This window comes from Equus caballus, chromosome 2 (genome assembly GCF_041296265.1).
Source record: "Equus caballus isolate H_3958 breed thoroughbred chromosome 2, TB-T2T, whole genome shotgun sequence".
NCBI lineage: Eukaryota > Metazoa > Chordata > Mammalia > Perissodactyla > Equidae > Equus > Equus caballus.
Genome location: NC_091685.1, coordinates 33,127,060 through 33,152,200, shown reverse-complemented (window position 1 = coordinate 33,152,200; position 25,141 = coordinate 33,127,060). Strand labels below are relative to the sequence as shown.

General features: G+C 54.6%; 1 protein-coding gene across 4 annotated transcripts in view; it reads right to left on the bottom strand.

Moving 5' to 3' along the window:
- The window catches only part of ECE1 (endothelin converting enzyme 1), a 104,253-nt gene that overhangs the window by 10,959 nt on the left and 68,153 nt on the right, over positions 1 to 25,141 (bottom strand). For all 4 annotated transcript variants that reach the window (XM_023635572.2, XM_070260793.1, XM_023635570.2 and 1 more), the window contains 9 exons: positions 17,280 to 17,401; positions 15,784 to 15,930; positions 14,606 to 14,671; positions 13,287 to 13,478; positions 7,745 to 7,887; positions 6,348 to 6,462; positions 1,938 to 2,048; positions 578 to 676; positions 8 to 85 (listed from right to left, as the gene is read on the bottom strand). In XM_023635572.2, coding sequence (XP_023491340.1) covers positions 8 to 85; positions 578 to 676; positions 1,938 to 2,048; positions 6,348 to 6,462; positions 7,745 to 7,887; positions 13,287 to 13,478; positions 14,606 to 14,671; positions 15,784 to 15,930; positions 17,280 to 17,401 — 1,073 coding nt within the window. The remainder of the gene's footprint in view (positions 1 to 7; positions 86 to 577; positions 677 to 1,937; positions 2,049 to 6,347; positions 6,463 to 7,744; positions 7,888 to 13,286; positions 13,479 to 14,605; positions 14,672 to 15,783; positions 15,931 to 17,279; positions 17,402 to 25,141) is intronic.

The following is a 25,141-nucleotide window of genomic DNA, read 5'->3' as shown; positions in this document are numbered from 1 at the left end:
CACTCACGTCGTTGAACACTTTGTCAAGCTCCTTGGGGTCCATGATAAAGTTGGGATAGCCTATCATGTTGTAGATTGCATCCGCCTGGACAAAAGAGACACAGAGGACGGTGAGCACCCAGCAAGGGTGGCAGGGCTGGCCCCAGCTCTGTGCGTGCCGGGCTCAGGCTCTGCGCCAAAGGGAAACATGGCCAGGCTCCTCCCACCTCACGGCTTTCACATCTTTCTGGAAAGATTCCTCTCTTGCACTGCTTATCCTTTGGCTCCCTGCTTAAATGTCACTTCCCAAGGGAAGCCTTCTCTGGCCACCACCCCACTGGGCTGCACCAGATCCTTCGTCACGTCTCCCTGCACCTGCCCTCACACACTTAGCACGGTTTGCTTTCACACAGTCATTAACACGATCCTGTGTTCAAGGCCGTTCCTCCATCCTGCCGGACTGTCCGCCCCCTGAAGGCAGGACAGCATCCTTGCTGTGCTCACCACATATAACTAGCCTCTCCCTCATCCACCCTCCTCCATCTGTGGCTGCTGCCTCTGTGCTCAGCCACCCCCTTCAGTCCCTGGCGAGCCTCACCTTCTCCTTGGCTGACTTCCGAGTGTCTTCATCCATCCACTTCAGGGTGCTCAGGCTCTCCTCAAACGCCTTCTTGATCTCCAGGATGATCTCGCTAGCCTGAGGGGACAGAGGCTGACAGTCAGGTCGGGGCACTGGACCTGCCTAAATGCACTGGGCGCCCCGTGCAGAAAGATAACGCCAGGCCAGCGGCTGAGCTCAGGTCCTGGCTCAAAGCCTCAGGCCCCCAGGTGCAGACTAAGAAGGGGAGTCCCAGCCAGCCTCTCCCAGCCTGGTCCTCAGACCACTCACGCCCTGCAGGCCAAGCCTGGACTTCCGTAAACAGGGCTCATGGGCAAATACACTTAGGACAAGCTTTGGGAACGTCGGAAAAACCTATTCCCTGCGGCCTTTTCAGAGCCTTTATGTGTAACACGTGCTACAATTTTTTCCCAAAAGAACTAGAATACATAGCCTTTCCCAGACTTAGCGAGCCACAGAATTCCTTTTTGATGGAATGGCTTTAAAATCCAGAGAACTGGAGTTCTGAGGAGCAGTCTCCGAAATGCTCTGCTCAGGCTGGACATGAACAGCTGCTCTCAAGGGCAGTAATATCACGGCAGACCTGGAGGCCGAAGATTCGAGAGCCAGGGACGGTGGAATCACGCAGCAGAAAGAGCACAGGGGCTGGCGGCCGGCAGAACTCAACTCAGATTCTGCATCAGCCGCTAACAGGCAAGTCTCACGACAGATGTGAGTCTTGGTTTGCTAACTTCCACTGCAGATACTACGTATAGAATATTAGTAATAAACACTGTAACAATATAACAGCTACCATTTATCGGGCCCTTGTTTTGTGCCAGGCGCTCTTTATGTGTAGTATCTCATTTAATCTCCTGCTGCGGGATGGAGCTTCCACCTCTACGTTATGGGGGAGGTGAGAATATTGTCCCAAGTCACCAAACCGGGAAGTGGTTGAAGCCTGGCTGTCTCCACGGGCTTAGCATGATGTTCCTCTGCCCGTCCAGAATAAACCTGTCATCCACGGGGTAGGAAAAAATGTCACCCTCTAGGCCAGAGCTGCTCTGCCAACATGGTCTTGCCGGGTCCTTCACCTCCTTGAGGCGGAGATGGCTGAAATAACCTTGCCGGGCTGTGGTGAGGATTAAACGGGAACAGACAGAGTGCCTGGCACTCAACAGTAGCTGTTCCGAGTAACTCACGTTATCCAAGGCTTTAGAAAAACGGACCTCTGAGTTGAGGCTGGAGCCTGGCCCGGAGGAGGGAAAGTCCAGCGCAGACCAGAGTGTGGGCTGTCAAGTTCACAAGGGGCCATCGTGGGCACAAGGTCACAGCCTATGTCCACAGGGGAGGCACTTACTATGTTTTTGCTGTCCTCAGCGAAGGTGGCTTTGACAAACATGGGGCCCAGGGCAAAGCCCAGGTTGTTTTCTGTGTCACTCACGCAAAACTTCCAGCGAGGAAGACAGGTCTGGAAACAAGCGAGAGGGTTACTCAGCCCTGTCCTTCCCGACCCCTGTCAGTCTGGGAGGTGGCACCAGCTGGCGCCCGGGCTCCCTTCCAGAACTTCAGGGAGACCTTTCCTGACCCAGTGGAAGTTATTTTAGGCAGTGGACCAAGAGGCCATGGAATATCGCTCATCACCGCCATCAACTATTTCCTGAATGCCAGGCTCTGTGCACAGCACTTCACAAACAGTATCCTATGGAGCCATCACAATGAGCCTGTGAGGCCGGGATGACGGGCCCTGACAGATGAGGAAACGGGGACAGCCCGGGGAAGTCACTGGTGCAGGGGCCCAGAGTGACCAGAGCTCAGCCATGCCTGACCCCACACCCTCTGCTCCCACCCCAACCTTGTCAGGCCTCCTAGAGGAGGCTAAGAAGCCTGGTGGCAAAGAACCTTGGGAAGTTGCCTTGTCTACCCCCGAGCAACAGGAAAACCTTCAGAGGGCCAGGACCCCAACCCCATTTAAAGTCTCCTGGAAAAAGAACTGCCACGGCGACACTGCGGGACTTTGCCGCCTTTGTCCGTCCCTGGTCTCACCCTCCAGCCCCTTAGCCCCTAGGACGCCTCTGTGCGAGCTGGAGACAGGCGCCCCGTGGGGCTGCAGCCTCCCAGAGGCAAGCACCCCAGCTAGTTTCAGCCCCAGACAGCTCGCCGTGGACAGTACGTGTGACCACCAGTGCAGGCCCTGCTCACGGAAATGCCTCGTGCTGCAGAGGAAGCCCAGCCCTTAACCCTGCGGAACAGGTGGTAAACCCCCTGCGGCAGAGGGCAGCCCGCTTCGCAACAGCCCTCCATGGAAACACCCAAATGCCCGTCAATGGGCAGACGGATACACAACGGGGGTTTTTTTGAGGAAGATTAGCCCTGACCTAACATCTGCTGCCAATCCTCCTCTTTTTGCTGAGGAAGACTGGCCCTGAGCTAACATCCCTGCCCATCTTCCTCTACTTTATATGTGGGATGCCTACCACAGCATGACTTGCCAAGCGGTGCCATGTCTGCACCTGGGATCCGAATCGGCGAACCCCGGGCCGCTTAAGCAGAACATGCAAACTTAACTGCTGCGCCACCGGGCCGGCCCCAAAATGGGGTATTTTTATACAACAGCACACCACTTGACAACAAAAAGGAAAGAAAGCCTGACATCCGCAACATGGATGGATTTCGCAGACATTATGTTGAGCAAGAGAAGCCTGACACAAACGAGCACATGGCGTATGATCTGTCTACTCCCATCCACACCCACCTCGGGGGGCAGGGTAGGGGCCCGGTGGGAGAGCAGCACGAGGAACCTCCCGCTCAGAGGATGCTGGGTAAATAGGGGATGGAAATGTTCTCTGTCTTGATGGGGTCGTGGTTATACGGCGATTTCATTTGTCAAATCTCACTGAACTGTGTACTTAACGTACACGTTTATCGTATGTAAACTGCACCTTAAAAACATTTCTTCCAGGCAAGAAGGCAGAAAGGGAGAAGGAAAGGCACTCAGCCTTCTCTAGCTAGTTGCTCACGTTCTTTTAAGCTTCCCACCATGTGTCCACTTGAATACCCTCCCCTTCCCCCGACCCCACCCGCCCTTCCTCAGCTGTGAAGCCTGCGGACACAGGCTGCACCGGGATCTGGAGAGGCCGACCCGGCAGAAGGTCAGGACCGGGGGATTCTAACCCCTGGGCCCCATGGCGGCTCCAGCCTGTGAGGCTGGATCATGGACCGATCCTTCTTCATTGTCTTCCCAGGAGATTCTCTGGACAAACCCATTCGTTCACACATGCGTTCATTAATTCATGAATCCAGTGCTCTGAGCAGCTCCTCTGCACCCTGACTGTGCGAGGGCTTCAGAATCTAGAGACGAACGGTACGCGGGCCTCACTCTCAAACGGCTCCGTAGGGGAAGCCCAGAACGCACAGCGGGAGAGGTGGACACGTAACAGCAATGGCAGCCATAGTGGCACATGTTTATTGAGCGTGTGATGGGCCCTCTCCCATGGAATCCTCCTGATAACCCTAAGAGGCAGGGACTCTCATGCTTCTTTTTGCAGATAAAGAAACTGAGGCACTGAGCAGTTAAAGCACTTGCCCAAAGGGATCACCCAGAGAGTAAGTGGCTGAGGTGGGATCTGAACCCAGGAAGTTGGAATCCACTGTCTTCCCTCCAAAAGGCCACCCTCGCTGCCTCCAAGTCATGAAGTCCCTGCAGGGGCTACAGGACTACGAGAAAGTCCGAGCAAGAAGCAAGCATCAGGGAGCACTCCTCTCAGGGCTGAGCTATGAGCCAAGGCGGGGACAAGGAGTAGGTGGCCGGCCAGCCTCGTCCACCCTGCACTGGCCGTATTTTTCCCTCTTCTTCACTGTCACACAAGGAGCTCTAAGATCAGAGTGGGGGAGAGGGGTTTCCCAGCGGAGGCGCCGTCCTCCCCTGGGAACTCTCAAATCGTAAATGGATGGTAACTGACGACCAGTGGCTGGCGTGGCGCGCTGCAGCCCTTAGAACAGACTTTGCGGGGTCCCCTCGTGTAATCCAAGATGACCCTCCGGTAAGCAGGGCAGGGATTAGTTACCCCTTTTTACAGACGGGAAGACTGAGTCCCCTGCTCCCATTAAGTGACTTGCCCAAGGCTGGGTGCTTAGAAGAAGCATTTCAAACTCAGATCTTCTGACCCAAAATTCCATGCTGTTTCCTTAAGTTACGTTCCCTCCCTACAAGGATGGGCAACTGGATGCCCTGCTCAGCTTGACAAACTAAAAGTCTTTTCCCGAATGGAGGCCATTCCCAAAGGTCCTCTGAGATGAGGTCAGGGATGATCCCACACAACAGATGAGGACACTGAGGCTCAGAGAGGTACAAGGACTACCTACGGTCACACGGCGGGGACGAGGCTTTGAGGTGTGCTGGACACAACTGGACGGGCCTGGCCTGGGCCCAGAGGCAGCCGTGGTGGGGGTTGGGGAGGGCTGGAGAATAAGGAACGGATGAGCAGCAGCATCTGCCTCTCAGCCCTGGGGCATCCAGCGACCCCTGGCTCAGAGCGTCCTGCCTCGGGGGTCTCCCCGCTGCCCTGCCCTGTGCCCCACCAGCCCTCAGCATCTCATTAGTCAGAGCAGCACCCCACACTTGGAGCCTGGCCCCAGGGAGGAGCTCCATCGATCCATCTGCCTATTTATAATCGTGGTAAAATGTATGTAAGATTTACCATCCTAACCACTTTCAGTGTTGAGTTCAGTGGCGTTAAGTGTATTTACACTGTTGTGCAACCAATCTCCAGAACTTTCCATCTTACAAATCTGAAACTCTATATCCATTAAACAACTCCCCATTGCCCTCCGCCCCCACCGCCCCCAGGCCCTGGCGACCCCCAGGAGGCTCAGTTTTGACTTCTGGTTCCTCAGAGCAGAGGCTGAGTGGTGCAGACTTGGGGGTCTGGGCTGTGGAATCTGAGGTGCTGGGTTTGAGAGCCCACTCGCCACTGACGAGCTGTGCAACTTTGGACAAGTCCCCTCCCCTCACTGAGCCTCGGTTTCCTCATCTGTAAAATGGGACGACGAGAATAATTCCTAGCATACAGAGCTATTGTAGGAACTTGGTGAGATAATGCCTATAAAAGGCAAACATCTGATAACAATATCTTCTATTATTATCATTGTCATTAGTGAGTAGCTGAAAGGGCTGAAGAGTCCTCATCATCCAGACCTAGCTCTGAACTTGAGCTTGGCTGTTTCCTTGCCGGGTGACTTGGGAAATCCCTTTACCGCCCTGAGCCTCAGTTTGCTTATCTGGACCCCGGTGGGTGAGCAACACTGCAGGTGCACACTCCACACAGCCATCTCTCTGTGTCTGAAGAAGCAGTACTGGGGGCACCCTATGTAAAAGGGAATGATGATGGTACCCACCTCACAGTATGTGAAGATCACACGAGTTGTACAAGGAAGCATTTATCATCATCGCCACCAAGGAGGAGTCAGAAAGGAGAGAACAGAAGCTTCCTTTTGCTATAAATCAGCTAAGTCGCTAAAACTCCTCTTTAATCTCTAAGACTTGGTGTAATCACCTCTTCCTGGAAGCTTCTGTCCACCCCCCGCTGGCTGTGAGCCCAGGGACAGCTGGGCAAACCCTTTCGGCACCCTCTTCATTCTCTGCCTTTTTCTACCTCCCTCACGAGTTCCACGGCCCTGGAGGGTACGGTGGTCGCACCAGCCCCCAGCCCAGGACCTGGCACACAGTAGGTGGTCAGCACTTGAATGGGAATGCACATCACAGGCTCACCTTCTTGGTCCCGTACATGACTTCCATGAACTTCTCGTCGGCGTCCTGAAAGCGCTGATCGAGGAAGGAGCTTGTCTTCCGCACCAGGTTCCAGATCATGTAGTTGTTCAGCAAGCTGGGGGAAGAGGAGACCAGGCAGGCTCAGAGGCGCCCTGGGGCTGGAGCGTCGTAGGACATCCCCAAAAGGCCTCTAGGGGGTGCTCAGACCGGGCCTTCTGCTCCCAAGACTCCCTCCCCACCTGCCCCAGTTTGGCTGGTTACTGCTCTCTAAGCACATGGGACCTTAGCTCTTCAAGGGTGGGGCTTGGGCCTTCTGTTGAAAACCCCTCAGTGGCTAGTGCAGTGACACGTACACCACAAGTGCTCAATAAATGCTGGTTGCCTTGCTGCTTTTGTCTAGAAACTGCGAAGCAGCAGCATGGAGACACACCCTGGATGGTGTGTGCTACTGAGCAAGGAGGGGGCTGGAGATGCCCAGCCAGATGGCCAGAGATTGGAGAGGGGCCCTAAGAATCAGAGGGGCAGGAAAGGAAGCCCTGGCAGCCAGGCCAAGGTCTCCAGGAAGGAGAGCCTCACTGCCCTCGCCCCCAGGGCACAGAGAACTATCTGTGGCTGTTGTCACCTTTGCACAGAAGTCATCTTAGCACAAAGAGCTGTTCACTGAAGTGAACATCTAGCCTCAAACTGGAACCAACCTAAACATCCGACAACAGGGGAAGGAGTGAGTGAACAATCATGTTTATATTCAGTAGAATACTATGTAGCCATGAAAAAGGAGCTATGCAGAGGATTTGGATGACATGGGGAAAATGCCTATGATGAAGGTCAAGGGGAGAGCAGAAAATACATGCAGTCACAATAATGGGGAAAAAAGGAACCATGTATTAGAAAATTCATCTTTTTCATATACACGCTGTCTTTCTACATATGCACACTCACCAACACACACACACGTCCCATAAGATCAACAGTAGTGTTTTGGGTAATTTTAATTTTTTTATATAGTTCTCAAAAATTTCTAGAACAAATCTTTGAAATTTGAAAAAAACCCTTAAGTATTAACTAAAAATATTAGCTAACATTTACTGAGTCCCATTCCGTGTAGGCATTATGTTAAAACACCTCACAGGGATTATTTCACTCGATTCTCACAGCAGCCCTACCCAGCAGGCGCTGTCTGATGGATCCCCATTGTACCGTGAGGAAAAGGAGTCTGAGACACGTAAGAAACTTGCCCGAGGCGACAGGCTGGCAGGTGGAGGGGCCCTGCCGCCTGTTGTAAAAGCCAGCTGCAGGGCCCACGTCCTGAGTCCGTCTGCCATCCCTCCACCAGACCCTACCCTGCCTGAGAAGAGGGCAGCAATGTGCGACCCCAAAGGCTGCCTGGGGCCCCTTACCACTTGTCGGTGGTGTTGATGAGGGTGGAGACCTGCCCAAGGTACTCCTTGTCGTAGACGACGATAGGCTCGGATTCATTGATCTCCACGGGGTGGAAGATGGAGTTGAGGAAGGGCAGCCAGTTGATGGCGGGCGCCAAGGCCTGGAAGGGAAGAGGACGGTGTGACTTGGGCGGGGATTCTCCTCAGAGCCCAGGTCTCCAGGGCCTTCCACCACTGGCCAGAGCAAAGAGCTGGGAGCTGTCCGGCGTGCACTGGCAGATGTCAAACTGAGCCGGCTGGCTTTTGTCGGAGATGCTGTAGATAGAACTCTAAGGAGCCATACACCGAACCTGAACTTGAAATAGAACTGGACGGAATAGGAGGAATGAGAGCTGGAGGAGCTATTGTTCATCAAGGCCCTCCTGGGCCAGGTGCCACCGCACGCAAGCAGACTTCACGACGAGCCTCGGCAGTAGGTACTAGTATCCCCAGTTTCCTGATGAGAAACTGAGCCTCAGATGGGCCTGTGATGAATAAGCCTCTAGAATCCGGAGCCAGACTGCCTGGGTTCACGTTCCAGCTCTCTTACTTCCCAGCTGCAGAACTTGAGTAAGCTGATAAAGCCCTCCGTGCCTCAGGATCTCATCTGAAAAGTGGGGATCATCATGACAAGAGAACCCACTTCACAGGGTTAGTGTGAGGATTAACGAGCTCATCCTGTCTGTTCTACTCAACACGTGTTTCTGTAACACGAGTTGCTTCTATATGACTGGTCTTCTATACGATTGGTAAATTCGAGAACGAGAGCCGTACGGTGTGTAAACTGCTTTGGTCCACAGGGGATTTTCTCGGGATGGAGCTGGGAAAGCAAGAGTAGGATGAGAAGCTTCAGCCAGAAAGGAAAAGCCCTCGGCTCAGCTGACGCACACACAGGAAGTGGTCAGTTCTATTTTAAGATAATTTCAAATGAGCCCCTCACTGGGGCTCCCTCCCCAAAGAGGCACATGCCAGCTTTGCATAACTCTCAGCTTCTGGCAGCTTGCCCTTGCTGTGGGACTGCCCGTAGGGTGGGCTGCCCAGAGCTCCCGTCTGTCTGTAGGGTCTCAGGTCTCCACTTCCCACGAGGCAGCCTTCAGCCATGCTGGGCAACGAAGTTGCACAACTTTTTAAAAATTATGGTAAAATACACATGAAATTTACCATCCTCACCATTTTTAAGTGCACAGTTCATTGGCGTTAAGCACATTCACATCGTTGTGCAACCATCACCCCATCCATCCACAGATTTCATCTTGTAAAACTGAAACTTTGTACCTATTAAGCAATTACTCCCCCTCAGCCTCCACCCCCGCCTCAGCCCTAGGTAACCACCCTTCTTTCTGTTTCTATGCATTCAACTGTTCTAGGAACCTTATGTAAGTGGAACATACAGTATTTGTCTTTTTGTGACTGGCTTATTTCACTTAGCATAACGGCCTCAAGCAAAGCTGAACAAATTTTGCATGGCCTGCTTTGGTCCTCGATTTCCCATATGTTCTGTTATTTTTAGTTCTGTAATTTTACAGAATGGAAGGTTTTTCGAGACTACATACACTGTGTTACAGCAAAAATGCCTGTACCTGTCAATCACTTAGAATGGCCTCTGGCATTTACCAAGCACTCAATCAACGTGAGTTGTTATAATCGCTGATTAGCTAGTATAATCATTGCTCAAGCTCTCCTAAGAGAGGTCCTGGGCCTGTCTGATTCCAAATTCTATCCTCTGTTCCCTTGAAAAAGGGCAAAATGCAAGAGAAATAAAGGAAGTGAGAGATGCATTATAAATGGCCTTCATACGGGAAGATTAATCAATAACTTAAAATCAATCTATAACCTCAGAGGAATCTATAACCTGCTGGCAAATACCTATGATGCCCTCAGGGAGAGAGGCAGCCACAGAAACCTCCCACTTGACAGATGCTGAATTTGCAGATGCGCTAAGATGACTTTCCTGATGTCACACAATTAACTGGTGACGTGCGGGTCTAAAACACGGGCGCATTAGTCTCTCTGGTTTTAACGGACAACCCAGCTGCTGGGAAAGAAGGACCTCAAAGGACAGAGGAAGGCAGGGCCTGCAGCCAGCGGTGTATTGGTAAACTTTAACAACCAGCTCGCAAGGGCAGGGGCTGATCTGTATTCCTACCATGGCCTGTTGCAAACTACCCACAGCGGTGGGAAGAGCCGGGCCCAGCAGGCTCCAGCATATCCCTGCCTGCCCAGCAGCGAGATAAGCTGGGAAGAGCCCCGTCTTGCAGTCAGAAGACCTGGATCGGAGTTCCCACCATGAATCACTTCTGGGATCTCAGGCCATTTCGTAGTCTTTCTCTAAAACGGGGACAACGATCCCCCCTCCCAGGGGTGGCTGCTCCATGCTTCGAGGGGATGGCTTGTTAATAAAGTTGGGTTTCTTTTCTCCCCAGTCTATCTGCTCTCCCTCTCTTCCTGGCGGGAGCCCCTTGGGCAGGTAACTCTGGGGCTCCCCTTAACATTTCTGTGGCTCAGAAGGTGGGGGTGTGCAGGTGAGATGGTCAAATAGGGCTCAACACTTAGAGCCAGCTGCCTGCATGACCTGCTGGCAAAGACCCCAGGGAAATTCGCCAAGTTTACAAAATGTCATTGCTGATAAGATTAACGAGAGCATCATAAACTGCAGGCGACTGGAACTCTGATCAGGGCACAGATATCAGGCGGTGATAAATCCTTGTACTTAACGCGCAGGCCTGTTCCTTTAGGGAGAGCCGGTGTTCTGTGCAGCTAAATTCCCACAACTGTGAGATAAGGTACGTGTTGAATACCAGAATTTTCATATTTTCAATCTTTATTGCTTCAGCGAATGCCTAACTTAAACACATGTGCCTAGGTCCGTCTCCATGGAGACGGCTGTTTTAACCAACAAGGACATTCCACTTGTGACTCAAATCCTTTGGGGCACAGCGATGAGCTCTATTTTCCACACCCGCAGCCAGAGTACTGCTGGTCGTGAACCAGCCAGCTCAATAGGCTTGCAAAGTGGGAGAGAAAAGAAAGATGCTATCAGGCTTTATCCCAGCTGGAGAATTGAGAGCAGAGGCTGGGGCTCACTCTCAAACAGCTTTTGGTGTGGAAGGTTCTAGAGAGCAATGGAAAGGTCCTCAGGCCCTCAGAGAAGCAATGGAACAACGTCTGATTGATGGCTCTGAATTCAGACTCTGCCGGGGTCTAGCCGGGAACCACTCTGTATTCTGGCGGGGCTAGCCTAGAACCACACTGTGAAGGCTACAGCATCTTCCCCCGAGTCACCTGGAATATGGGAATAAAATCAAATTTCCAGATACCAGGAAACAACAAGGCATTCTCTGTGCAAAGGTGGAATGGATCAAATTGGTTTAGTGCTGGAGACATGGGCTAGCATCACAATAACAATGGAACAACCCTGATAATGATCACTATACTATATTTGAATTGTGCATGTCAGTTGACAAAATGGAATCTCATCCTGTGCCTCATCTCACCCTGTCGCAACCCCATGGGCAGGGCAGCCAGGACTCCTATCTAGGACACCAGGCTTCAGGGGGCCAGGACCTCTTTAAATGTTAGACATATTTCTTTTTATATGTACCTATGCCCATTTCTTTTGGGGGACACTCCATAGTTTTCAACTTGTTCTCAAAAGACGGAAAGTTCAGACCACTGTGCCGTATGAGAGGCTGCCTCTCACGTGTCTTGTGTTCTGGAACAGAGCTGGTGTGAATGAGCAAACAGCCCCATTTACAAGGAAGGGAGCCAAGGGCTCCAGGAGAGGGCTTATGTGACTTGTCCAAGGTCACACGGCTCGGGCGGGGCTGGGCTGGAGCAGTCTTCTGACTCCAAGCCCAGAGCTCACACGCTCCCGGCGGCTGGCAGCTCTGCAGCCGGGAGGGAGGAAGTCCTTTCTTCTCTTGGAAGAACAGGGCAAAGCAATGGTGTTCAGACACCCGGGGTAGAGTCTGGAAGCCATGCTGGGGCCAGTATGCCCAGGGCTACTGTGCCTTCTCCACTTTTGTGGTAGCCAGTGGCATCATGACCACTATGGGGGGCTGAGCGACCGCCGGGGCCCCTCTCGGGCTAAGAACTGGGCATCTGGAGCAAACCAAATCATGCTGCACAAACGGCATCTCCTGTGACCTCCCGGCCTCAGAGCGGAAAAACAGCACCAGATGGTGCCCAGCACAGGCTGCTGGTCTCCATAACAACCTTCCCGGCACCACTCCGCCTGATGCCAGCTCCTCTGGGGACCTGAAGGGCAGCTGGCACCCAGAAGGAGGCTCTCGTGCCCACATCCCCAGCCTCTGCGTGGGCTGCACCTCCCTTGGGACACGGGGTCTGCCCGGCTACTGCTCACTCATTCCTTAGACTCATCTTCCCTGGCTTGGCCCACCCGGGGCTCCAGCACTCTGCATCTCTTGCCCAAAGCTCTCAGCAAGAAGTTTGGGACTGTTCCCTCGTCGGTGGCCCCAATGGCCTGGAAGCACACATCAACGGCAAGGCCCCAAGGTAGCCCCTATACACTTGTCAGAGGGAGGAACGGGGTGGGGGCTTAGATGTTCCTCCTGAAAGGAGAAGGAAACGAGCCAGCCCTAGTGGATGGGCAGGACTCAGCTGGTCAGAGGGTGGAGACGGGGGGAGGAGACATTTTGGTAGAGCCCCAGCACAAGTGGCCCAGGCATCTTCCCCAGCGGGGGAGCAAGGCCCAGCAAGCATCCCTGGGCGATGGCAGGAAACAGGAAGAGAAACCGAGGCCAGCTGCTAGTTCTTCAGCAATCCCGGGGGCCTGGGATAAGCCTGGACACCAACACCCCAAGAACTGAAAAGAAGGAACTGGCCAGCAATCAACTCGCCACCCTCAAGTCCTAAGCAGCCACCAGGACGCAGCCCGTGGCAGATGCTGACCTACAGAGGGGACGCCGGCTTCTCAGATGGGTTACCCCCAGCTACAGAGAGCATCGCAATTCTGATCCCAATTCCATTACACCTCCAGGAGGTCATAGGGCACGTGATGAAGAGCAGAGCTTCAGCAAGCGAAGCCTGAGTCCAGCGCCCAGCTTCCCCGCCACTCAGGAGCCTCGAGGCCTTGAACACGTCACCTAACCTCCCGGCTTGGAAACGGAGAAGTGACAACAGAACCCACGCCTCACATTTATTGTTGGCTGTGCACCAGGTTTGATGTGTTTGGTGCTTGAGAGACTAGAAATGCCCAGTAATGTGAGCTATTGTTATCACGACCAGAGAATCTCCCCAGGTAAATGCTGTTACAGCAAAGCAGCCCAGGGTAGGGCAAGAGATCAGCTCTGGAGTCACTAGCTGTGTGGCCTTCAGTAGGTAACTCTGCCTCTCTGAGCCTCAGTTTTTCCATCTGTGAACCGGGCATAACAACCATCCCTGTTTCATATGGTGGCTCTGAGGATCTGATGAAGTGGGTGTGAAAACCTCCAGCGCCGTGCCCTATGTCCCAAAGCCCTGAGGCTGTCCCAGCCTCCGCGCCAGCCCTCGTCCAAGGTACCTGCAGCTCGGCCGCCGTCACTTTGTGGTAGATGAGCTCCTCGTCCCGGCGCTTCTCCTGGGGGATGGTGATGTTGGCCAGAGCCGTCTCAAAGTCCAGGATCTGCTGCATCTGGGGCCGGATGTTGTCCTCGTCCCCTCCGCCCAGCAGCTTCCCCAGCTGGACCATGTAGTTCAGGTATCCCGTCAGCACCTGTGGGACCCACCGTCCCCAGTCTGTCAGTGGCTGTCACTCACTGGCCACTGGACAAGGGCAGCAGGGTGGGGCAGGGCCAGCTGCACCGAGCGTGGGGAGTGGGAGGGCTGGGCACTTCCCCCAGGAGACCTGCTGGAAACAGCTTCCAGAATGATTTCAATGCTGCACCTCTTCGCTGGCTCCCACGGCCCTCAGGATCAAGTCCACGGGCCCCTCTGTCCCAGCCCACTCCCTCCTGAACGCTCATCACATGAAAGCCAGCAACGGGGCCATCTCTCAGCTCCTGGAACGCACCTTTTCTGAACCGCCCTCCTGCACCGTGCCCCAGACCTGAATCAGGTCCTGTGCTAGGCTTTCTGAGCCTTTCTCACCCCTCACTTATCACAATTAGTCATTACGCCCCTAATGGGTGGTTAGTTAATTAACATCTGCCTCCCCTCCTAGACTCGGCCCCGCAGGGCAGGACCACGCCAGTCCCATTCACCGCTACCTCCCCAGCATCAGGCACTTCGTACACGCTTGCTCAGTACAAGTTGGTGGAAAAATGAGTGGACAGATGAGGAACCTCAGGCAAGGTCTCCCCTGGACATCACGAGAGGCAGCCTGGGGGAGTCACAGGCTTTGGAGTGAGTGGATCTGGATGTGAATCTCAGCCTCACTACTCACTGGCTGTGTGACCTTGAGCAGGTCACTCAGCATCTCTGAGCCTTATTCCCTCCTTTGGAGAAGGCAAGGTAAAAATAATACCTGGGTGACAGATGAGGTGAATGAAGTTCAGAGACGTTCAGTACTGGCAGGGTTACTGGGATGGCCAGAGGTGATGGACAGAAAAGGCCTACCATCCACAAATGGTGGTGGCTATCGCTGCTTTGATCTTGAATGGGTACAAATGACACCTGTCCCCTTCCTATTGTGCCCACGATGCCAGAATGTGAAACAGCCAGCCTGGGGGCCCCCTCACCTGGCGAGGACTGCCTATCACCCCTCAGGTAAGTGACACTTCTGTACTCCTCTAGCTTCAAAGACCTGCACAGGGGGGACACTGAGGGGACACTGAGGCTGGTGAGCCGTGGCGAGAGGTGGGCTGGGTGCAGGAGCCACTCCCCCTGAAGAGGTATACTCACCTTCTCATTTTCTGTTTTGTTCAGGTAATAGTCCCTTGAGGGTAAGCCCAGGCCGGACTGGTCCACCTGGAGAGACGGGCGGGAGTGAGAGGGAATCTCCGGTGGCACATGCACGCTGCACGGCCCTGCCTGCCCTGGGGACGGCTGGCACATGGCACAGGACCAGCTCGGGTCCCAGCAGGAGCACAAGCTGGCACCTGAGGCCACCTCTGGGACGGGCCCACTGGGGAGGCGACAGACACATGGGGGCTGCCTTCTTGCCCACACACGTGCTCAGCCCAGGGATTCTGGGCCCTTCTGAGGGGCCGGACAGAGCCACCCTCCTCTTAAACACCTCCCAGCCTTGGCAGACCACCTCTATTTCGTTCAACGCTTCCCAAGATGCCGCAGTGGTTAAGAGCCACTCACATGCTGTATAACCTTGGTCAAGGTACCAAACCTTTTTGATCTGCAGCTTCTTCATCGGGAAAATAGGTGAAATAACATCTACCCTTCAGAGCTGGAAGGACGACTCAAGGAGAGGGTGCCAGTAAAAAGCTTGCTGAGGGCAGGTAAGGGAGGGTCAATTCCTGACAGCTACACTCAGAGCCTAAGGCCACACCTGACATACTTAGAGCAGGTGTTGTTACAGTTCGTTTGATTGACAAGGAAACGGCAGCTCAGAGAGGTTTAGGCATTTGACCAAGATCACACAGTGAGTGAGTGGCAGAGACGGGTGGGAACCCAGGCTTCCTGACCCCCAGCCTGGGTTTCTCACTTCTGCGTCCGAGGGTGGGAGACCAGTGCAGAGGCTCCCTTGGGTGTGCTGACGCTCCGTCTGGGGCAGGCTCTGGCAGGAAGAGATGGACTCAAAGCCATTCCAGGATGAGCCACAAAGGCTGCAGGTGGAGGTGGAGGGACCGGAAGGCGGCTCCAGCTGTCCTGGAGCCCACAGTGACCGTCAGAACCCCAAAGATTCATCTGCGCTGCTGTGGGCCCACGTCCCCAAGGACGGCAGCTCCCCCTTTCATAGCTTCTTGTCCTTAAAAATCTCACGGCTGGGAGCCTCCAGAAAGAACCTAGGCTCAGAAACCAGAAGCCCGCGCCCAGGGCAAGTCTCCCCCACCCCAGCGCGTGCTAAACTCAGGAGGCCATGAGGTCAGGGTCCTTCCTCTTCCTGGGGTCCCAGCCCAGCTCACCTGGATCACATTGCTGTTGGAATTCTTGGAGTCGGCGCTGACGTAGACGGAGAAGAAGGGTGAGGTGCGGTAGTGGGAGGTGACCACCTGCAGGGTGTCCTGGAAGTTGTCCTTGTCCCAGGGACCTGTGATGTTCCAGCCCCCGAGCTGCGGGGGGGGAGAGGGAACAGGGAGGTGAGGAGGTGGTGGGGACATCCGGGTGCGAATTCTGCTTCTGTGGCTGACTTGCTCTGTGATACTGAAGCAGGCATCTGACCTCTCTGAGCCTCAACAGCACACGAAAGGGACAGTCTTCATTAGGGGTTTCTGCACAGTGAGCAGGAGATACTGGATGGAGCAAAGACTTATCTGAGATGAGTGAGCCATGAATCTACACGGCGGCTGCTCCCTGGACGGCTGCGGACGGGGATGGGAAGGAGACTTCCCGTAGATTGTCCACTTTTTGTTTTGAGGGTTTTTTTCTCCCCGAAGCCCCAGGACATAGATGGATCCTAGTTGTAAGTCCTTCTAGTTCTTCTACGCGGGATGCCACCACAGCATGGCTTGACGAGCAGTGCCAGGTCCGCACCCAGCATCCAAACCTGTGAACCCCAGGCCAATGAAGTGGGGCGTGCGAACTTAACCACTCGGCCACGGGGCCAGCCCGTCTCTTTTTGAATACTGAAGCACATGGATGTAATTCCTAGTAAAACATAAATTCAATCATGTCTACAGAAAAAAAAGGCTCCATATTTTTCAAAAGGTTGATAAGCTATGGGCTCTAGTTTCTCTCAGAGTTGGGATTTTTAAAATCTCCTTGGTCCTCTCTGGCTCAGCATAAGCTGGCAGGTGGGGCCTGTGCCAGAGAGGACTGTACGGTCCCCAGTGCTCACAGCTCCCACTCTTGCTGCGATGCCTTCCCAGAGCCAAGCTAGGAGGCAAGGCCTCGAGGGAGCACAAGACAGTCAGAAAACATCCACGGCCACCCTTCCGTGTGCGCCAGGCAGCCTGGCCAGCCTTGAGCGGCACCCCCTCGGAGTCCATCCAAGGCCAAGTGGGAGGTGCCCAGGAAGAAAGACTCCTCCCCTGCAGGAGGAAGGGGAGGCCCCTGCTTCTGGTCCAAGACTTTCTGTTAGTCTTTCTACAACATACCCCTCCTCAAGCACAAACACGCTTTCTGAGGAAAAGGAAGCAGCAACGTAGAGAAACATTTATCCTGTAAATATGGCCCCTGTCCCACACACAGATGCACAGAGAGACACACATACATGTGACAGACATCCACAACAGATGCTGGCACACATCTCCCCACTAACACACACACAGTATCCCCACCCACGCAGAGATACGTGCATACACACACTGACAGCCCCGACAGGGTCTATAGTCTGGCTGGGCGAGGTGGCTGGAGGTGTGAGGTGGCCAGGCCCCTGTGTAGCTGAGAGCGGGGTGGGGAGCCGAGGGGCAGGCAGGTGACGTGGGCAGGAGAGCCAGCAAAGTCTGCCCGAGGAACTCACCTTCTCGATCAGCTCCATCAGGGGCTTGGCCTTGAGCTCCTCGATCCTGGTTTCATTCATGCATGCACGGTAGTAGACTTGGGCCTTCCTTTCTGCCTCGCTCACACTGGCTGTGGAGTTTTCTGGAACAACAGACAGCTGAGTTTGCAACGTGCCCCACTGGCACACCAGGGTGCCCCAGGTGGGACCTGAGAGCCTCGGTGCTCTCAGCTGTTAACGGAGCTGACACTTCTGCCCGTCAAGATGGCAGGAGGAGCTCAGTCACAGCGGGTATGTGACAGCCCCTGGGCTCGCAGACTCGCCCCTGGGTTGGCAGCACAGGCTACCCAGCAGGATGACAGTCTGCCGGTCAAGGCGTGGCCCAAACATCCTCACATGGTGCGTGGGACAGAGACCAGCTTGGTTGTCCAATCCCAGAGGACCTTTCTTGCAACAAAGACTGGAGTGGGACAGAAGCTTTAAAGGCCTTGTCCATCCTGAATTCACTGGCCGCCGCCTCCTCAGAGGGGCTGGGCATCATGTCCATCACACCGTCAGCTGACTCCAGAGGCTGTTCGCCATTGCCCTTCCCGGACCCTGGCAAACAGCCTCACAACCCCTTACAGTGGGACACCCGGGAGACTTCGTCCCCTTCTCCCTGCCCTCAGCGCCCTGGTCCGGATGCCACCTGCAGAAGGCCACGCTCCTATATGTTCACAAGCACCAGACAGGGTCCTGTCCGCACCCAGTGAAGGTGACCACTTTCTGCTGTTCAGGTCACGAAAGACCTACTATGTGCCAGGGCCCCTGTGGCGGAGCCTTCATCTCAGAGCCCTGCTCCAGAAGACGCTGGGGTCCCCGTCCCCTCGATCCCCTCTGGCTCGTTCCCTCCCTGGCTCCCTCTGGCCACTTTTCCTCATTTCAAATTCGTTTCTCCCAGACCCTGAAACTCGTTCCTTGGCTTCCTTCAAAGACTCCCCCAGACCCCAGCTCCTCCACGAAGACTCTCCGGGCAGAACTTTATCCATTCATCCACTAAATGGGTCCCAGATGCTTACTACTGTGCTGGCTTTATGCAAGCTTTGGGGACACAAAAGACAACATCCCCATGAACTTCCCTGCATGCAAAGAAATGACCACGAGACATAAAAGTGCTCTGATTAATGCAAATGGCTTTAGAACCCAGAGAAAAGTCACACCCTTTCGTGGGGTGGGGTCAAGGGGGCCTGCAGAGAATGTTCTATTTGAGTTGCCTCTTAAAAATGAAAAGCTATTCACCATAGAAATGAGGGGAAAGGGCCCTGGGTTTGGGGGCCTTTGGAGAGTATGAGGAAGAGCAAGGAAACGAGGGTGTGCCGCTTGGAGAAAGAAATCCACTCGGTGCGGCCGGTTTCCAGGGGCAGGACTCATTCCTGACAGTCCAACCAGCCTTCTCAGCCCTCGCCCCGAGAGCTCCCCCGCCCCCCATTCCTCACCATGAACAGTGGCACAGTTTTCACCGGCCAGAGCATCAGCTGTCCTGCTGAAGTCAGGGTGACAGCCCTGAAGAGGGATGGGACCAGCCTGAGCTAGTCTGAAGGGAGATGTGGAGACAAAGGCCCGGGGGCCTGCGTGACGGGGGCCACGGAGGGCACTCACAACCCTGGAAACACCTGCGTGTCCCCCACGTCCGGCTGGAGCAATGAGAAGGGGCCTCCCAGGGGGAGGGCAGCAGTGGGGAGGGCTGGGACTTCTCCCTGCTCCTCAGACTCAGGAAGCGGAACATCAGGGAAAGCGGAGGGGGGTTCCCCACCTGCCTCCCAGGGCCTTGTTTCCATGACAACACCTCCCAGCAACTAGGCTCTTGGAAGGGAAAGCACCAGAATCGTCATTTCTCGCCAGACCCCAGAAGCAGCGTCTCACCGTCCACATCTGGCTTGACCATGGCCCTGGAAAGCCAGGCCAGTGTCAGGGGAGGTGTGCTCCGTATGCTCTGGCCGTGAGAGGGCCTGGCATGTCCCTCCCCTGTGCCTCAAGGCCACCAAGATAAGAGGCCCAAAGAGAGGCTCCCAAGGAACAGCCTGGCTGTGCCCGTGACAGTGAGTTCCAGGTACCCCTGCAAACAATCCCCGAACCATCACTGGGAGAGGGAGCGCCCCCACAGAGGGAATGTCCCCTCCCGGCCCTGAGGGGCTGCCCCTGGTCCAAACTGCCTTCCTCCGAGCTCCACACCCTGGGTGTCACGTCCACTCATTGCCCCACAAATGTGCATGAAGCTCCTGTGGTTTGGTAGCTGCTGGGCTGGGTGTGGAGGATGCAGTGGGCGACAGAGACACGGTTCTGCCCGCGTGAGGCCCACAGCCTGGTGGGCGAGATGCAGAGCAATGCAATAATCACAGCTATGATAGTCTGATTACACAGGGGGCGAATGCTGCGAGGAGAACACCCCTGGAGACCTGGAGGGACGATAGCCCGGGAGGCCCCACGAAGCCTCGCCTCAGCCCTGGGCATGATGGACGAGTTCCACATGGTGTGGCCGTGGGGGCTGTGCTTGGGCTGCCTCGGCTGCTAGTCTGTCTTAGTCATCCCTGCTCCCCCAGCACCAGGGGCACACAGTAGCCCTCAGCAACGTTTGCTGAAAGAACGGAGCCAGTATCCCCTTCTGATGAGGAAGGATGCTGTATCCAGGGACAAGAGGGCAATGCGGCCAGTGCCTGTTGGAGACTTGCACAGGGAGAAATGAGGCAGGTGGGATGGGAAAGGACAGGGGCGTGGGCCCCATCAGGAGTTAGCGTTCACACCCCTGTATGCCCGTGCGGACGCTGCTGGGGCAGGAGCCCCGGAGAAGCTGAAGCTCCTCCACGGCTCCACCACCTCCCTCTGGCCCACGGAGCCCACGGGGACAGCGCACAGGACAGTCTCCCCCTCATCTCCTGCTTCCTCACCTACCACCCAGCTCTTCAATAAGAGCAGGAGCGAAATGACCAAGTGAGAGGCCCTGCAACAGACCAGGTGAGCGATGACGGGGGCTTGGGCCAGCTGGCAGCAGAGAAAGGACAAGAGGCAGTGGGAACAGGAGAGAAACAGGAGCGAAGAGTGCTGCCACGTCTCCTTGGCCTGAGCAAAGGGTTGTGGCTAACTGAGATGCGGAAGGCTGGAGACGGGGCAGGTTCAGGGAGCGGAATGAGTAGTTCAGTTTTAGACGGTTTAAGCTGGAGACGTCTACTGGACAGCCAAGTGGACCCCAGGCTGGTGAGTTCACAGAGCTGTTGTCTTGAACTACCATTAGTTCAAATAGGCACTGAGAATATAAATTCCTTAAAATTTGCCTATAAGGCCCTGGGGTCGGCCTGGTGGTGCAGCGGTTAAGTGCGCACATTCGGCTTCTCGGCAGCCCGGGGTTCGCTGGTTTGGATCCCGGGTGCAGACATGGCACCACTTGGCAAAAGCCATGCTGTAGTAGGCATCCCGCATATAAAGTAGAGGAAGATGGGCAAGGATGTTAGCTCAGGGCCAGTCTTCCTCAGCAAAAAGAGGAAGATTGGCAGTAGTTAGCTCAGGGCTAATCTTCCTCAAAAAAAAAAAACAAAAACAAAGTTGCCTATAAGGTCCTACACCATTCATTCTCAACAGGGGCAACATTGCCCCCAAGCGGGGAGAGAATTAGTTCTTAGGGGGCAGAAACCTCTTACTCTTTTTATGCATACATACAGTACATAAACAGGTATACAGTAAACCTGTGGTATTAAAATTTTAGGAGGCGGCGATAATGAAAAAACATTGAGACGCTGCCCTGGTGATCTAGGCCCTGCCCCCTCCCAGGTCCCACCTCCCACCTCGTCTCCCGCTCTTCTCCCTCTTGCTCCCACGCTCCTGCCCCAGAGCCACCATGCTCACTGTTCCTCCTGCCTGCCACACTCTTCCCCTCACATCCATGGGGTCTGTTCTCTCACTGAATTCAAGTCTCTGCTCAAATATCCCCTCCTCTGGAAGCCCACCCCTCTTGGCCACCTCTTCTCTCTCAGGCCCCGCATCCTCCATGATTGTCTTCAGAGCCTGAACTCTTCACAACCGTATTATTGTTTATTCATTTATCTGTTCATTGTCTGTCTCCCCTGAGGGCACGTAAGTTCCACAAGAAAAGACTGTCTTATTCCTTACACAGCCCCCAGCACCTAGCGATGTCTGGCGCACAGCTGGTGTACAATATCTAATTGTTGAGTGAATGAATGAAGGAGTGTTCTGGGAGCTCCACAGAGAAAGACATCCGGCACGTCAGCCTGAGGGAGGAGGCTTGGTTTCAAAGTGAAATCAGCCACAGAGGTTTTCTCGTTAGGAAAAGCTGGCTTTCCTTTAAGACACCCCTGCCTGTGTTTACTTCCCAGAAGAAAGTTCCTTGGGAGCAGGGCAGCTTGAGGACTGAGCTGGGGGCCATATTTTGGAGATGGCGGCACTTGCAGGGCCCCCCGTGGTATGGAAATAATTTGGCAGTCCAGGGTCAGACAACAGGGCTTCCAAATGCCTGGGTACTTCCTTTCAGGGACCTGGAGTTCCAGAAATTTCCTCAGTCACTTCCCCAAAGTCCCAGAGAGGAAAGCCAGCACACCATTTAATCGGCCCGCTTCTTCCTCTGGGAGTTTTTACTGGAACACCCTTTCCCACGTCACTGCCCGGGAGGAAGCAAACGCCCAGCTGCCGGCTGCAGGGACGGCCTTCCTGGGAATTCTGCGGCCCCCTGTGCTGCATGAGACGTCTGGCCAGGAGCAGGAGGGCGCCGACTCCGCATCAGGGCAGGCCCAGCGTTTGTTTTAGATAAAACCAAGACTCAATTCAGATAGTCACAGGCCTCAGGGGCCCCTTCCTGCGAGGGGAAGCGGGGGGCTGATAAAGGAGGCGCCTTTTTCTGCAGAAGGACAAAAATCATGACACTACTGTTACCATTTACTGGGGCCTACTGTGGGCCAGGCCCCGCGCTGAGATCTTTCCATCACCACACTGACCCCCTGACATGGATACCATCACCCCATTTCACAGAGAAGGAAAATGAGGCCCAGGGAGATGAAGGAACTCGCCTAGGGAGGCTGACGTAATACACAGCACGCTGGAATTTGAACTGGGCATTCTAATTCTCCCTGAGAAAATGAACTGCTTCCTCCGTGTGTGGGTGTGGCTGTGCATGTGTGTGGTCAAAACAGTTTTCAGCAGTGGCCCTTATTAGTATCATGCCCAATTTATATGCAACAGGCTGAGTGACTTGTCCAAGGTCACACAAGCAAGTGGCTGAGGCCAGGACTGGAGCCTAAGGTCTCTCTGCTTTCCCTTCCTTTCCTTTCCTGCAGGTTGGCTTGGAAAACCAGAGCTGGACGGACCTGAAGCAGTCCAGCTGCCCTAGGAAACCCTGGACATCCCTTCCATCCTCCAATCAATTAATCAGTCAATCCATTTAGCCTTTCTCCAAACGTGAGAGAAGGGCCCACTGCTGCACACATGACACTGGACAGAAAGCATTTCAGATGCTTGACCATAGTTTCCAGGATGCATAGGAAGATGCAACTAAATCAGCCTGTAAATATTGGAAAAACAAATCAAAATAAAAATAGAAGAGATAACATGATTAATTGCTAAGTCACTGACACAGACAAATTTAACGCTATTAGAAGGATTCTGTCTGTATTTCTCAGAGAGACTGACGTCGGGGTAGAAGGAGTGGAGACTGCTAACTTTTCCTTTATGGAATCTGTGTTGCTCGAGTTGTTACAACAAGCAGGCATTAATTTTCGGGCATGCATTAATATTATAAAGTATAGTAAATATGGCAGGGACACAAAATATAATTGGAGCTCAAGCCCAGAGAGGCCCTCTGGTAGCCATGGAAGGCGTAACGGAGGAGGCAGGTTTGAGAAAAGTCTTGCGGGATTGGGAGGGAGACGGGCAGGTACTCTAGATGGCAGAATATTCTGTGCTGAAAGCACAGGGGGGAAAGCGTAAGAGAAGGCCCAGCAGAAGGGGACAAGGTCTGGCTGCATCCTTCGCCTGATGAAGTGAGGCCACACTCCTGTCTCCTCAAAGCTGATGAGGACAGCGCCCCAGCTGGCGGCTTGGGTGGGCAGCAGAGGGTCTCTTGGGGGAGGCATCTATGTCTCACATATCTGAGGTCACCCCCCTCCAGCCAGTGGGCTGCAAGGACACGCCAGGGTGGTACTTGGCCCAGTTCAGTCCACCTGCTACAGATCTGCCTGGACTTCTTGAGGGCGTGAGAGCGGATTCTCTGTTCAGACAAAGAAGCGGCTCGCCCAAGTCACACAGCAAGTTGGTGGCACAGATACTCTGTCCAGCCAGCTGACAATCCTCCCCGGCACTCTGAATGTTCCTTCTTCCTCCACCTAGAGAGCCCACTCCCAGGCCAGCTTGGACAGCCTGGGCACCTCCCTGCATCTTCCGATCCCCACCAGCTCCACTTCCCTCCTGAGGCCTGCTGGCCCTCCCCTTTGTCTTGGAAGCTGAAAGCAGCCTGGCCTCATGCCCAGGAATGCAGTGGCTCACGCTCCTGCATTTCTTGGTCCCCCACTCACTGCTTCCTGCCCTTCAGGGGTTTCCAGGTATCAAGGTCCACAGGGGAGGGGCTATTTCCAGACTAGCTCTCAGCTGGGGATGCCAGGAGATGCCATCTTGGAGAAGCTCCTTGTCAGTGTGACATGAGGGTGACCCCAGCTTCTATGTTCATCAGGCCTGGGCAGGTCTTGCCCAGCCTGGAGAACTCAATCAAGCAGCCACGGGGGAGAGGAGGTCGGCCAACCACCCTTCTGGGTGCTCTGTGACCTCCGTGTGCGGAATCTGACTCAGCGGAGTCCGCAGAGAAAGAATGCAGGTCTGAGGCCCTACGGTTGCAGAGCTGAACTCCAGCTCCACCATTTCCTAGGAAATACATTTTCTTTGTATGTATGAGTCTCGTTTGTACAGTGGGCAGATACAGCCTACTCCAGGCTTAAATAAAATAGTACAAGTAAACAAGTCAGCATGGTCATGGATACGCCACGGGCCTCCTTCCCTGATGACTAGGTCCACATCAGTGCTTCTAGAGAAATAAAATAAGCATTACGCTTTCTTCGACCACCCAATGACTCCTTAGAACATCCCTACTGATGCTCTGAGTTAGTTCCCACTTTGCAGGGAGGAGTTGAGGCCCTGAGACGCTGAGTGGCCTCTCTGCAGTCACACAGCTTGTTGGAGGAGTCCAGGCGGAGCGCTCCTACGACTGCTGCAAAGGGCAGCTCTCCTTTGCTGAGCACTTAGCAGGCCCCAGGCTCCGTGCTAAGTGCTCTGACCCATCGCATGCCAGCCGATACTCACAGTAACCTTGTGCATCGGGTGGTGCCGTTATTCCCATTTTACAGATAAACTAAGCTGGGGAGGAGCCGGGTCACTTGTCCGAGGCCACGGAGGTGATAAGCTAGCCCGCCGGGGCTGCCTGACTTCAAAACCCTGTAGTCCAGCCTCCTGACGCCACCAGACCCTGGCCCCGTGGTCAGGGACTTGAACACACAGTTCTAGCTGGCCCATGCCCAGCTCAGGGCAGCTCCCCACCCACCTCGTGACCCTCAGGGACAGGGTGGATGTCAGGCCAGAGCCCAGGACTGGAGGCCACTCCTTAGGGGCCTGCCTCCTGGGGGGCGGGGCAGGGGGACGGACTCAGCCTTGGCACAGCCCCGAGGTCCTCCTGATAAGAATGAGCCCCAGAAGCAGCAGGATCAGGACCCATGGGTACAACATACAAGGGCCAGTTCTGGGCTTCCCTGGGAAGTGGGAGGGCCCGTCCACCTCTCCTCCCCTGTCTCCTCTCGGTGCCCACAGCTCCCCAGCCCCTCTCCATTCCAGACTGGTGGTGTGTCCTTGACAAAGTCACT